Source organism: Mus pahari, chromosome 4, assembly GCF_900095145.1.
Source record: "Mus pahari chromosome 4, PAHARI_EIJ_v1.1, whole genome shotgun sequence".
NCBI classification, from domain to species: Eukaryota; Metazoa; Chordata; class Mammalia; order Rodentia; family Muridae; genus Mus; species Mus pahari.
Genome location: NC_034593.1, coordinates 91,917,293 through 91,932,649, shown reverse-complemented (window position 1 = coordinate 91,932,649; position 15,357 = coordinate 91,917,293). Strand labels below are relative to the sequence as shown.

The 15,357-nt window shown below is 45.1% G+C and overlaps 1 protein-coding gene and 1 pseudogene across 1 annotated transcript in view; both read right to left on the bottom strand.

The window, feature by feature from the left end:
- Nucleotides 1-15,357, bottom strand: part of Casq2 (calsequestrin 2) — a 59,590-nt gene that overhangs the window by 14,491 nt on the left and 29,742 nt on the right. Inside the window, exons 5-7 of the mRNA XM_021195627.2 lie at nucleotides 13,411-13,484; nucleotides 7,068-7,198; nucleotides 5,802-5,847 (exon numbers count right to left, since the gene is read on the bottom strand). Coding sequence (XP_021051286.1) covers nucleotides 5,802-5,847; nucleotides 7,068-7,198; nucleotides 13,411-13,484 — 251 coding nt within the window. The remainder of the gene's footprint in view (nucleotides 1-5,801; nucleotides 5,848-7,067; nucleotides 7,199-13,410; nucleotides 13,485-15,357) is intronic.
- On the bottom strand, nucleotides 2,294-3,037 carry LOC110320130 (annotated as a pseudogene).

Here is a 15,357-nt window from a genome sequence, read left to right as displayed (position 1 = left end):
TCTCCTCAGCAGGAACATCTCTGTGAATGTGCGGAGCTCCAAGGAGGGGCTGGAATTTGGGACTATGGTCGTTTGAGGGATGTGCCCTGGGAGGGATGTGCCAGAGAAAGGAAAGCAAACTGCGGAGCTTGTCAAATAGCAAGGAGCATTTCATATTTGCACGTCTGGGACAGGAAGACCGCCTGCGTGTTGGTTATGGCCAGGGAAGAAAGAGTGAGAGTCTGGAGCAGCCTCTTGTATAGGAAATGTGACCCTCTGGAGACTCCATGCTATGAGAGGGAGAAACAAAGCCAAGTGTATACTTATGGCAGCTGCCAAGAGAGAGGTATTCACTGGGAAGCCTAGTGTCATAACAGAGTCATCCTATGGGGGTGGGGACCCAACCCCCTCCAACAGTTTCCATCTCAATTGATTTTAATGCCCCTGCAATCCTATCTAAATGCTAATTTTCTCCCTTTGAGTTTGGGATGAACAAAACCTCCAAAAATTCCAAGATAGATTAAATAGAAAATATTATTATTAAAAACAAGAGTGGGCTCTGCGTTGGCCCGATCCCCGGGGGAATTGAATGTTACAGACATATATGTGTGTGCACCGGGTTATTAGGAAAACCCAGCAGTGACCAGAAAGACAGGCTGAGGTTCAGGGCTATACATTTGCTATTACCGCCACACAGACTATCCCGATCAGGTCTCATTAGGCGGTCCCATGTCTCTGTCGCCTGCCATCAGCCGGAATTGAGCACCCATAACTCTGTGAAGCAGGCTTCATTTCTGCCTGCCCTTCCAGAGTGCACTTGGAAATTGGTTTTAGAATTAAGAATCCATAGTCATTTTCTGACAGGCTGTTCCAAGTATGCCTGTCACTCCTCTCAGCTGAGATGGGCCCTAGGTGGAGCACTGTAACAGAGGTGCAGGGGGGGCACTCTGCAAGCACCTCAGGAATGAGGGGCATGAGCCTGTACTGGGCACCTGTGGAGATGCGGGGCCTGGGCTACATGCTGGCATTTTTCCCTCAATAAACCCACGATGCAGTTATCCACGCAAGCCCATGAGTTACCCAGTTGCTTGGTGAGTATCAGTGTACACAGGGAGAAAGAGTGCCATGGGCTACAGTGTCAGCGTTCTCTGAGCCTAGAAGCCTGGGCTCTGTAGATCACCCAACTGGCCTGGAAACAGTGATGTCTTGAATCTTTTTTTTTTTCCTTTCTTTTCTGTTTTCTTCTCCTCTTTTCCTTTCCTTTTCTTTCTTTTTTTCTTTCTTCCTATTAAAGTTAGCCTACAAAGCAGCGAGTTTCAATGTGTCATGGAAATTCTCTTTTGGTCATTTTACTTTACATTTTATTTTATTTTATTTGAGACAGGATCTCATCATTTTTCTCTGGCTGACCTAGAGCTCCCTATGTAGACCCGGCTGGCCTCAAACTCACAGAGATCCCCTCTCTCTACTTCTGAGTGCTGGGATATGTCACCTCCCAGCTGGACATTCTCTTTTGAGTTGGAGGAATCTTCCTTCCGCAGCTGGATGATACGCTCCCTGGCAGAAGGCACTCTGCCTTAAAATAGTCGCCAAAACGGCAGCAATATCTACCACCGGCCACAAAAGAACTGGTGAGATCTGCATGTATGTCTGTGCACCACATGAGTGCAAGCAGAACTAAGATCTTCGTGAATCCCTGGACTCTGAATTGCAAATGCACATTGTGTTCCTATTCGGTACTTAAAGAATCCTAGTGACTTATCAAAGCCATAGAGGAAGAGGAGACCTAAGTGCAATTGGCTGCTTCTGTCTAGCCCAACGCCCTCGGGGTGGGAAGCCTGAGGCGCCCTCCTCACCAGAGAATTCAGTGTCTTTGGTCTTTTTGAACCTCTCTCTCTCTCTCTCTCTCTCTCTCTCTCTCTCTCTCTCTCTCTCTTTCTCTCTCTCTGTTTCTTTCTTTCAAACCAGTTATCTCTTTTATTCTCAACCTGCACAAACTAATATGTAGGCAGTTTTCTTTGCTTAGACATGGAAGCAGTTTTAACATTGGCTCTTCTGAAGCCACAATGCATTAAAAGTACTGTGATAAACATCTGTAAGACATGTAATGACTCCACATTCCATATTAGCTACCTAAAGATTAAAATGAGTAACTCCCTAAAGATAACTAGCTCTAATTCCCTATTATTAAAACATAAAAACCACATTCGAAATAAAGAAATTCAAATAGAAATAACATAAACCTTTCATAAACAGTAAACAAAAAAAATATCTGTGAGATAGCGTGGATGACAAATGGTCTACTGTGTAAATTTTAGAATGAGACAGACAAAGGTTGGAAGACAGGTAAACTTTCTCCTACTTCTTCTGCTTTTGCTTCATCTCTTTGGGTATCCATTGTCCACAATGTTAAATTGTCTCTCAGTCAGTGCATTATTAGTGTGCAGTCTTTATAAGACTCTTCACTTAACTTACCAAGTTCAACAATGGCTTCACCAAAAGCTGTTTTTGCCAGAGAGCAGGCTTTCTCTGGAGAGTTCAGAATCTCATTGTAGAACACAAGGAAATTGAGGACCAGACCCAGTCTGATGGAGTGTGTTGGCTGCATCTCCTTTTTGCTGATTTCAAATGCTTCTTAGTATGCTTGCTTTGACTGGTCCACAGTTCCTTTCTTGTCATCACCAGAAGCAACCTCAGCCAAGTAATGGCAGTAGTCGCCCTTCATTTTCAAATAGAAGACTTTGCTTTTTGGTTGTGAAAGCATTGGGGATCAAGAACTTTTTCAAAAGAGATAGTGCATCATTACAGATGTCTCCTAGCTCAGTCTCAATTTTCTCTCTGTACTCTCAAGCTACCTGCTGCTTTTAATTAGCTCCTCCTGTATTTTGTTCAATACTTAAGATGACCCTCCACGATGACCTATGGGTTCCTATAACATTTTATATGCAACAGAGAGACAATTCCTCTCCTCCTTAGACAACACAGCTCCTTGCTCAGTGACAGATTTCATGCAGGCTGCCATGTCGTCATACCACTCAGCCTGCTTGGCCACTTTGGTCTTCTGTGCTCATTTTTATCCACATCTGGATACTTTTTGACCTGAGTGGATGGTGTTACATGGACCTGGGAGGCTGTGGCAGTGGTCTTTATTTTTTAAATTCTCATCCTAAGATGCTAGTCTTTAAGATTTCCCAGCATTCTGTCTTACGTTTTGGTGTCAGTTAGATGTGTGAGTATGGGGCAGTAGAATCTGAGTCTGCTTTAGGTAAAAGGTAAAGGGTTTAATGTGCGTAGAGACTCAACAGGTAGGAGAAAAAACAGTCAGCTCTGGGCAGCTGAGTTACACAAAGTACAAGTGGACAGAGGTACAAATCATCCCTCCCAAATACAAAAAGATCAACTCACAGCAGATTACAGACCTATATATAAGCCCAAGAAGCCATGAAACCACTAGATGTTTCAGGACATTAGAAGGAAAAATATGATTTTTTTAAACTTATTTTATTAGATATTTTCTGCACTTACATTTCGAATGATATCCCGAATGTCCCCATACCCTCCCCCACCCTGCTCCCCTGCCCACCCACTCCCTCTTCTTGGCCCTGGCGTCCCCCTGTATGGGGCATATAAAGTTTGCAAGACCAAGGGGCATCTCTTCCCAACGATGNCTCTCTCTCTCTCTCTCTCTCTCTCTCTCTCTCTCTCTCTCTCTCTCTCTCTCTCCTTTTGTTTGTTGGATAACAACTCCCTAAGTAACCCCAGCTGGCTCCAAATTCACTATGTAGCCCCAGTCGGCCTCAAATGTACTAGCCTGCAAGTGCATGCATGGTTCACCACACACAACTTGGGACTTCTTTCATCAGGGCAACCCTAACTACAATGGCTCTGACATGGTGACCATTGAACTTCCAAAGTCTCCACACTTGACATCATACTTTCAAACCATGAATTTGGGTGAGATAAAGATATAGTCCATAGCATTAACAGTGAGTGGCACTGTTTGAACAAGCCCAATGCTGCTGCGTGCTGTGAATGTGTATAAAGAGGTTAAAACGAGCCTAGGTATGCAGTGGCCATGCAGCAGACTCCAAGGAGCAGGAGCTGTGGGACCCACCATGCTCCCCTGCAGATTCCTCAGCTGTTTATATGTTCTTGCCTTACAATGAATGTCCTGGCTTGTTGTTGTTGTTATTGTTATTATTGTTGTTGTTATTATTATTATTATTATTATTATTGTGTGATTATGATGTGGGAAAGGAAACATGCCACAGCATGCATGTGGAAGTCAGAGAACTTTGTGGAGTCAGTCCTTTCCTTCCACTTTTATGTGAGTTCTGGGGGTTTCCAGCTTCCCAGGCCTGTGCAGCAATTGCCTTAACAAGCTTAGCTGCTCCTCCTGCCCTGAGGGGTTATACTTTGAGACTGTTTCTTCTTTTCAACCCTTAGTATTTAAAGCTGGGAAAGCAGCCTTCACTTTACCAACTCTCTTCTTAACACAGTGTAACAGATTCTTACTAACATAACTTCTACCGACTCAAAAGAGCCCAAGTCTATAAAACTCTTGAAAACTCAGTGAAAGATGGAAAGCAGCCATACCAAGAAGAAACAAGGGTTACCAACTACTGACCAGCTCCGTTCCCACTGTCCCTATTTTATTCTATCTCCTTCACCTCTATTGAAATTCCTCAGACCAAATGAACAGATGGAAAGAAAACAAGATATAGCCCCCCCCCTTATGCAATGGCATTGCCTTGGGGCTACTAATGGAAGGCTCTTTAGTCCTGTCTTAAAAATTATTCCGCAATACAACAGAGGGAAGTCCTTCAGAAGAAACTGCTGGGGCAGGTGTGATGGCTCAGCAGGTAAAGGCACTTGCCACTTAGCAGATGACTTGATTTAGTCCTTGGTACCCACATGGTGGAAGCCAAGAATTCCTACAAGTTGTCATTTGACCATTATATCATTACACATAGACACCAACAGCACAGTGTCAGTCTGTGGGGATACGGCCACTTTAGGAACAGATACTGGAGAAGATATGAGACTTGGGTCCAGATGGCTTTGCATCCCAAGAACCCATACTTATTAGTCATGTGTTCTTGAGTAGTTAACCTAAGATGGTCATAGTTTTTCTATGTGTAAAATGGGCTAAAATAGTATTTGTCCTACATCGCTTTGGAGAGGGAGAGCTGACCAGTCTAAGTGAAAGGCCACCAGCAATGGCCTAGAAAGTGTCCCACAGACTATGGTTGTTTTTGTTCATAGACACTACTTGAAGCTCCGGTGGGAGTGGGGTGGGTCTCTGAGCTTTGGAGTCTATGACAGTCTAGGATGCAGACCTAGCAGAGGGGCTGATGTCACCACTTCTACTGTCTTCTTTTACTAATCAAGCACCTCCTATATCCTGGACACACCATCCCACTTTTCTTATGAAAAGCCCCAGTTTTAACAGAGTAGATAAAATTCAAAAGACCACGTGCAAGATAAAGACACAAGGCTGCTCAAAGGCAAATGCTGGACTTGAACCTTTGTCTCTATGACCTTGTAGACTTGGGCTTCTTCCACTAAGCTGCCCTGAGTCGCTGGTGGCACATGAGTGGAAGCCAGGGACTAAGGGAAATAAATCTGAGTAATACTATCTAGTAACTAGTACCCAGGCGGATAATACTGGATCCATGAAAACCTAAGCTTTATATGAACATGAAGCTGTCCATGTTCCCAACACCACCCTCCCTAGCTGTCCACCCCACTCAGAAAGACTTCGTAGTCAGAGGACACCCTTCTTAAGTGACACACACCACAAGGCTTTGCCATTCTCTTACCCATGTTTCAAACATGTCCTCTGGGCGCAAGCGACGTAGGGTGGGTCTGAAAAACAGAGGAGTGCCCTTGAGTAAGGTTCACCACAGAAGAAACTAAGCCTCAGCCCGTGCAAAGAAGACTTTGGCTTCTCTGCTTGAGCCTAAGGAGCCCTGACTTCATCTCTGCCCACAAGGAAGCAGAGATTTTCCACCCGCCCTGTGAGGAGAGAGCCAGGCCCAAACCCACTCAGTCCAGTCACAGCTTCTTAGATCCAAGGCACACCAAGGGTGTGGGGATGGTCAGGGGGAACAGAGATAGCACCTTCCTAGTGGCCTCTCGTCATAGAAAGTCCTGAAAGTCCAGAGCCAACCAAGAACAAGGAAATGGGACAGACAACAATTATTGAAATATAGAATGTCAGTTTTTGTCATCAGGATCATCCATCAGAAACACAATAGATGTCATGCTTACCCTCCCAGCGCTGACTCTCTTCAGGGACAAAGACTGTCCAGGCATAGGGATGGGGTGTTTCAGGTTCAGTGAACACATTTGTCCATGAGATGGAGGGAGGAGAGGTGACACAGTGGACCCACTACCATGTTCCATATTCCCAGATAGCTCTTCCTTCCAGAGCAGAGGCAGAGGGCTCCAGCTGGTGGGCCAGCCCAGGCCAAGGCCTCTTGTTGTGTAACTAGACCTTGCCACACCCATCTGTTTACACATTGAGCAAGGCTGCTTATATGATCCCAGCCCAGAGCAGAACAGCTGCAACAAAGGCCATTTGCCCCCAGAACTGTGTAAATATTTACTATGTGGTTCTTGTGGATCCCCTGCTGGAGATGCTCTGAGTTTTAGCAAATATCCCTATCCTGGGAGCTGTCTGAAGAATGTGTGGAATTGTCCTGGGTTATATTACTTAATTATTCAAATGTTGGGAGAATACCAGCTCCAGAGGTTGGAGAATAGCCAAAGTTGCTCCCATAAAGCACCTGGAATGTTGTTCTACCCACAGGAGGTTGTCGCTGAAAGTATAGAGTGTCATCTGTATCTGACTCTGGCTTGGAGTGAGGATGGGGTCTGCATTTGAAGGAGGTAGTCCGACCCTACCTGCAAGTATAGAGCCTTATTCAGAAGTGGTAACATCCTTGATACTGGTCAATGACTGACAAAACCACATGGGCCAGTTTTGTTCTCCTGGGTGTCTTACTCTAGGTTGTTGCTCTTCGTGGCTCTTCCTGGCTCTGGACTGTCAACCCACCCCATCCTTCACATGTCATTTCAGGTACCTTTGATGTTCCTTCACAAACTCCACAAGCTCCTCTTCTGTGTAAGGTTTGTTAGGGATGACATTGGGCTCATCCATAAATGGCTCATAGAAGCCAACTTCGTTCATCTTTAAGGATAACTTCTTTGCCACCTGTAATAAGCAGAAATCAGATTATTGTTCATTCAAATGCTAGCTTAGAGTAGCAGTGGCCTACCTACCCAAGAGTGGGTGCTTGTGTGCTTTGGTAACAACATGCAAGATTATGGGCAATTTTAACTTAGATGTTGAAGTAGCAGGGACTCGTATTCCTTGTGATCTGGGCTGGACTTATCTTTGATCAAAGAAAGCTCAATAGAAAAAGACTTATCTGGAGAATGAGGACCTACATGTGTCATGGAGTGGTTGGAATAAAAAGTGGGGAAGGTCAGTGTATGGTTATCTTCCCTCTGCTGTGTTTGCCAGGGCTGGAGGAGCAAGCAGATGGTAAGAGAACATGCTCACTGGGTGGCCTTAACAGAGCTAATTTGGATGGTAAAGGCAATTGATGAAAACAATTAGAGCACATAGGCTCACAGAATCAAAAGCCAATCCATCCACCTGTCTCCTGATTGCCAGCTAAGCTGAAGGGTGGAACCTACTAGGGTTCAGTCTCTGTACCAAGCTTGCTAGGTGTTTTGTTGGGGCCTAAGGACTGCCCAGCTGAAGGATAACTAACCATCCTACTTTTGCATAGGAGAGAAAGGCTTCCAGGGACATAGAACTTTCAGTGCTAAACTCTGGATTGTTCCCAGGAAGCCAGGATGAATGGCTTACCCTATAACTAACATCAAAGAAAGTGCCTATAGCCTGACAGATTGTCTCTCTTGGTTAAAGAGGCCACACACCAATGAGTCGTCAGGGCAGAATGGTTGCTGTGTTTGGCTGCAAAGTTGCTGAGCTCAGGACCTCTCGTTGTGACATGCTTTGAGAGGCCTGGAATGTGCAGGGCTCAGTGGGAAGCCAACTGCCCTTCTCTAGCTCAGAGCCATGGTTCAAGAAAGCACAGGATGGGACAATAGCTCCCTTCAAACTGCACAGCATCGCCTCGGAGCTGACACCTTGTGGTGGCAACCACAGTGTGGTAACCCAGGGGTTGAGACTAGTAGGGGAGGCGTGAGTGCTACATAAAGCTCTTACACGCGGAGGTCCACTCTGCAGAAACACTCACAAGTACCATCGCCTGCTATTAATCCCAGGTCAATATATTGCAAAAGAAGCATTTAATTCCAACATCCTATGTGGAGTTAATGCAAACAGAGCTACAGTCAGGCCGGGCCTTGATGGAAGCCCATGACCCCAGCATGAGGAGGGGTTGAGGAAGGAAGATCACAAATCTGACATCAGATTAAACTAGAATGAGTTCAAGGCTAGTTTCATTTATGAAGATCTTGTCTCAAAATAAAAAAGTGGGCTGAACTTGGATGAAGTTTGGTAGTAAAGACTTGCTTCATCTGACATTCGTGAGTTTCAGTCCCCAGAGAGAGAGAGAGAGAGAGAGAGAGAACCAGTATTGAACCAATCTTTGTACAGCACCCTCTGGTACAAGAAGCTTGAAAGTGATAGACTCTTCTCTGAGTTCACTTGCTCACACACTCTTGCTCACACACTCTCTGTTCTGAGAACAGGCTTCCAGGGGATGAGAAATGATTCACATGAACAGACACTGTAACACTGTCAAGCACATGGCCTGCTTGCCATGCGCTGGCCACAGCTGTAAAGTGGTTAGGTTGCTTATACTGTGTTGCTGCTCACTCTGATTGAACGTGGTCAGAGCTACGGCTGCTCTCCTTTACATACAAAGAACAGCTTGGGTGAGCGATTCATCCGGATCCCATACAGCCAGACGGGCAGGGCCACGCTCTCTAGTTTCTCATGTTCCAACATCCTTTTCCTTTCGAGAATTGCCTTCTCCATGACCATGCAAAGAAAAAAGTCTGCAGATATTCTGTAAAGACTGCACTGGCAGCAGACATTCTAATGAGATGTTTCTTTGTCTTTCTATCACTTGCTCTCATTAATCCATCCCACATCCGGGAAAGTAACTATGACCTCCTGAAGGCAAGAGCTGTTCAGAACCACATGTCAAGCAGCATGTTCATGCCTATGTGTGCACATGTGGCTGTGCACAGTCTCTGGTCCTTGGATGCCACTGCCTGGGTCTGCAATGCTAAGTCTATGCATGTCAAATGGATGGTTGAGGCCTTACGTTGTAGTCCGAAAGAACCTACGGAAAGATCTCCAACAATCTCTTGGATCTTCTCTCCCTCACTCTCCATGGAGTGCCCTTTCCTCGTACTTCGTTTGCTTCTTGGAAGCAAGAACTGAGGAGAGTGGACCAGCTGAGGAATTCGTTAGTTCGGTTTGTTGATGTTTTTAGTTGGGTCTTCTGTGTCCATGGCAAGACTCTAGCAAAACCTGGCTCGTGGGTGTTGGGTGTTGCAATTACATAACGATGTGTTGTGCTCTCCGATACCAGACAGTCCCACAAAATAGAAAACTGGCCAGACTTTCCTTTTTTTCTTTTAGTTGGAATAAAATTTTGGCGCTTTCAAGAAAGCTAGCAAGGACAATGAGAGTTTTCCTGGCATTTGCATCCACAGGGATTCTGAGTCATGACATCGCTGCAGTTGAACAGGCCAGGCCTGTGGTCTGCGATGAAGAATCAGCTGAGCAGGAACTTGGGGACTTTCTCCGCCCTCTCCGTCAGCTCCTTTGGGCTCCGGTGTGATTCAGAACTGATTGAGTTTTCACTTCACTGCTCCCCAGGCAGAGGGAGAAGTGCAGGCCAGAGTGGTTCAAGATGGTTAGAGCCGACAAGTCTCAGGCTGCCGGCTGAAACATGGACTCCAGCCTCTTGCTTCCACCACCTCCTCACAGTGGTGAGCTTTAGGGTAGTCTGATACCACAGGGATCCACGCAGGTCCCCAGCTGTGTGTCCTGCAAAGTTTCCTGGGAAGAGTTTGGTTTTGTTTTTAAACTTTCCATTCCTAGAGCTAAAAAGATTGCTCAGCAGTTAAGTGCATACACCGCTCCTGCCGAGGACTGGATCTGTTCCCAGCACTCATGTTAGCAGACTCACAGCTGCCCCTAACTCCAGGTCCAAGGGGATCTGATGCCTCTCTCTCTCTCTCTCTCTCTCTCTCTCTCTCTCTCTCTCACATACACACACACACACACATAATAAAAAAAATTAAAAAACTAATTCAGATTCCCTTGTCTTGTCATAAATCTAAAAAAACAAAAAGCAAAATTTCCTAGACTAATCCTACAGATTAAGGGTTTTTTCTTTTAATTTCTTTATCATATTTATTTGTGTGTATGCATGCTTGTGTGATGTGTATGTGTATGTACATGCATGTGCCAAATGGGTAAATATGGAGGTTAGAGGACAACTTATGAGAATTAGTCCTTCTGTCCACTGTGTGAGTTCCCAGAATTGATCCCAGGTTCTCAGGCTTGACAGCAATCACCTTTACAGCTGAGCCATCTCGTCGGCCCACACCAAGACTTTTAAAAGTTCATTAGAGGAACCAAGATCAATTGAGTGCAGCTGAGAATCACTGACTTTCAAATCTACACAGCAGCCTTGTCCTCCCGCCCTCTTTATAAATCACCCCTTGATTTGTTACTGGGTTTTTACTAATTTTCTGCTATTTCAATTTCTTTCTCACATTAAACTCTAAATTTTACAAGGCCAATTGCATGTCTTGCTTGATACTGTTGTGCTTTGGGGCCAAGAAGTCACTCAGTAAATACTTGCTTAATGAATAGGTGAATCTGTTGAATCCATGAAAGAAAGAAAGACCACTGTGTTGAATAGTTTTCTCAGTATGTGAAAAACTGGACCCAAACTGTGTTCCTAACAGTGGCTTCTTCCCAGGCCTTTTAATGTCCTCAATAGCTTCACGTCTTTTTTTTTTTTTTTTTTAAGCTTGGATTTGCAGTCTCCAATTATTTGGGGATTTTCTCTCCTTGACTGGTGGCCAAATGTTGTTGTTGCAAATGGGACTGTCTTCTGCTTCCCCAGTTTTATTACTTTTTCTGCTCTTCAGCTCTTTCGCCCCCTGCTGGACATTGTTGAGGCTGCAACCGTGCCTTCTGAATCCCACCACCTCCCGCTGGGCACCACCTTCTGCAGGATGGGTGCGAATTCCAGGTGGCATTAGGCTGGTCCCCATTCTGTGTTCCATTGGGAGGTGCAGAGATGGCCTTTCTGTTTTTAAAGGGTGTGAACCCCACAAGGCCACATGCGCAGCCACGCTTCCGACGGACGCTAGGTTACTTGTTAGTAAAGCAGCTTTGGCGGTTCCCTGGCTTCGCCTTCTTCACAGCCACAGGCACGGAATCACACTCTGGGTAGACTGGAAGCTGCTGCTACAAATGCTACCCTGAACCCGGAACAGCATGTCACTCAGAAGAGTAGGGCCCTGGCAATTAAGCCCATCTGCCCAGTGTTCTTGCCTTTCTTCCCTTCAGATGAACTTTCTTTTTACATTAAAAAAAAAAAAAATTACACTGGGTTGCATCAGGCCACTGTTATGCAACTGTATAATCTCTCCATACTTCACTGCCCCCCTCCCGCCACCTTTCAATGCCCCCTCCCCTGCATTCCCTTCTGCTTTCAGCCTCTATTTTATGTCACGTGTACTATAGGATTTCTATGAATCTACATAAAATATAGAACTCATGCGTTAGAGAAAATGTGATAACCGTGTTCTTTAGACTGACTCCATTCACTCCATGTGATGATCACCAACTCTGTCCCATTTTCCTGCAAAGAATTTAACATCACTTTTCTTTGTGAATGAAAAAAGTTCATTATGTATATATATCATTTTATTGATTTTTATGTGTTGTCTTAGTTAGGGTTTTACTGCTGTGAACAGGCATCATGACCAAGGCAACTCTTATAAGGACAACATTTAATTGGGGCTGGCTTACAGGTTCAGAGGTTCAGTCCATTATCATCAAGGTGGGAGCATGGCACCGTCCAGGCAGGCATGGATGCAGGTGGAACTGATAGTTCTACATCTTCATCTGAAGGCTGCTAGCAGAATACTGGCTTCCAGGCAGCTAGGGTGTCTTATAGCTCACACCCACAGTGACACACCTACTCCAACAAGGCCACATCCACACCAACAGGGCCACACCTTCTAACAGTGCCACTCCCTAGGCAGAGTACATACAAGTCATCACATGTGTATAGATGTTCTGTACATCACTTCTGAGCCTGGTTCCTGGAGAGGCCAGAAGAGGGCATTGAAGCCCCTGGGACTGGGGTTATAGATAATTGTGATCTACTTTATGGGTGCTAGGACTTGAACCTGGGTCCTTTGGAAAATCAGCCAGTGCTTTTAACTGCTGGGCCATCTCTCTAGCCCCACATTTCCTTTAACTGTGTCTCTGTTTATGAACACCTGGGCTTATTCTATTAGATTAGTTCTTTTCTTTCCACCAGGCTCTCAAGTGACCAGGCTGGCTTTGAACTCCCTATGTAGTTGAGGATGACCTCCATGATACTGCTTATGCAGTGTTGGAGATCAAACCTAGGGCTTGGTTCGTGTTGGGCAAGTGCTATACCAACTGGGCTACATCCCCAGCCCTCAAAGCTCTTAACCTACGATCTCTTAGTCACCCCTGCCTGCATCAGCAAACCAGGGGCCATGATGAATCCAATTTGGGCTTCTGCACTCATCCTTGCCTAATAACCTGTCTGGACCCCTCCTCCTGTGTCTAGATGTCTTTTTACTGACAGCAGTTCTTATAGCTAACATCTACTGCATGAACAAACTCTAGCCACACATACACACTACCTGAAGCTTCCTTCTCTGAGCACAGCTGTACAGAACAGTCTTTCATGTCAGTAGGGTCTCAGACTACATCCAGTCTTACCAGTCGCTGACTATGTGACTTCAATTGAATGCATCTGTCACTCCTCGCTTTGGTTATTTCCTCTACACACCAAGAATACTGCTACCCCCTTTTATGGGCCTTTGAGAGGATAGGATTGGTCCTTGCCCATAGTAAGTACTTAAAAGATTATATATATATATATAATCACAAGATAGTGATATATATATATATCACTATCTTGTTATCAATTCTAAACCTCAACCAATAGGGGCAATACATTATATTGGAATCATTAGTTAGCCCTTCCTTTTGGACTTTGGGCTGGAAGACAGGATCCGTATTCTCAGAAGTGGTTTCCCAGCATCCTCTGATGCTCCCTGACAAAGAGGCTGAGAAGGACAGGGGAGAGTTCAAACCTTGATTGTCTGCATTGCTGAATGTGTTTAAATGGGGTTTTCATGGGTACTTACCGCCTTGTCAAAGGTGGCAAAGAACTTGATGTAAGGTTGGAAGTGTTCAGCTGCCTCTTGGAATGCTTTGTAATCTAGGAGAAAAAGAGAGAAACGTTTGCAAGAGGCAAACGGCTCACTTGGAGAGAAAGGTGTTAGACAGCTATTTAATACCATTTAAAAAATAGCTGAAGTTGAAACTGACTGGTGTTCAGTGACCCAAGAAGAGCCTCCTTCCACCACAGGTTTGTGGACAGAAAGCAGGACATATGGGAAACTGAAGAAAAAGAAGAAAACAACTGGACACCCCCCCCAAAAAAAATACCTCCTTTCACCCAAATGCATGGAGTTAAAATTGTACCTCCTGAAGTCAGTTTCTGCATAGATGAGCCCCAAGTAGGAAGAAAACTCACCGCCCTGTGTTTACAATTAAGAGAAAAACACTGTCCCGTAAAGTACTTTAAGCTTCTCCAAAGGCGGGCTCCTAGTTTTCTTGTTTGCTTTCCCTTTTTAAAAGCAGTCTAGTTTCATAGCCCTCCTCTCCACCCTCCATGTCTGCCCCCTTTCCATGTTCCCAAGCCCTGGGGTACAGGGCAGCCGACTGTTGCCACCATACAGAAAACTGGTAAGGTCCAAAAGATTCAGGAACCCTGGTAATTCTCATGATTGAGAATGATTGGTGCTTAAATCTACTCCTGCCCAGGTTCCTGTCCTGGAACACGTGACCATGACACTCCCACTGAGAGGATTGTGCCAATCAGTCACATAGGGACAGCACCTGAAGTCCTTCCACACGCAGATAAGGCATCCCCAGCATCTCAGAACAAGCCAATAGAAAGTGCCTACCTCTAGATTCCAACTCACTCCCAAGGGTTTATAAGGTCCTATGCACAAGGAATAAAGCGTGCGAGTTATTTCACCAAAGATCATCTGAGAGCGCCTGTCTTATTGAGCTGTAACACTCCAGGGGGGGAGTTCCCTTTTTCCTTTCCTAAGCTGAACCTCGACCCAGCCCAACCAACCGGGTGCTTGCACTTGACTGCAGCCACTTCCTGCTCAGTGGCCCCGACTTTGGCTCCTAGCTTCCAGCTGTACCCCACAGACCTACACAGACTAGCACTAGGGGATGGGGTTGATAGAGATGTCCCATCTACACTGAAAACTCAAAGAGATGCCCTGTCTACACTGAACACTCACAGTCTTATTCTCTGCATTTACCTACTGCAATAAGAAGCTTTTGACCAGACTTGAGGGCTGCTCAGATTTAGCAGTACATTTGTTTGTTTGTTTTTGTGTTGATTTGTTTTTTGAGACAAGGTCTCACTACGTGTGCTTGACTTGTCTCTATGTAGACCAGGTTGGCCCCGAACTCAGAGATCCAACCTGCCTCTGTATCTCAAGTGATGGGATTAAATACTCCGTAAATATAAATATTTAGAAGGCAATTTGATAACATAAGATATAATGTGGGGGTCACGGCAGGAATTTAGGGGGCACTGAGGGATGAATATAATCAAAGCACATTGTCTACATGTATGAAATTTTCAAAGACTAAAAAAAGGGGGTTACTTTAAAATTCTGATCTTCTGAGAAGATTATTTTAATTAAACCAAGCCTATACTTGACTCTGGTTTCAAACATGTATCCAAATTTGTCATGGAAGAAAGGAACCACACCCATGTGAGAAAAATGTGCTCACTATTCCACACAAGGTGTCTGGAGGCAGGCCTTCCACTCCAGGAAGAGAGTGGTGGGACTTGGTGTAAGTTCTGTAACCCTGCAACGCTGAGCCTATGTTTACGTTTCAGTGGATTGACTTCTTCAATTTCAATGAATTTCACCTCACTTACTCTGGAATTAGGCAGATTTGTATAAGGTTCGACTGTATATTTTTCTATAATAATGTTGGGTCAGGCGATAACCAGGTTAAAAAACACACTAATGTCAAGAGCCTCAGCCCGGGAAGAG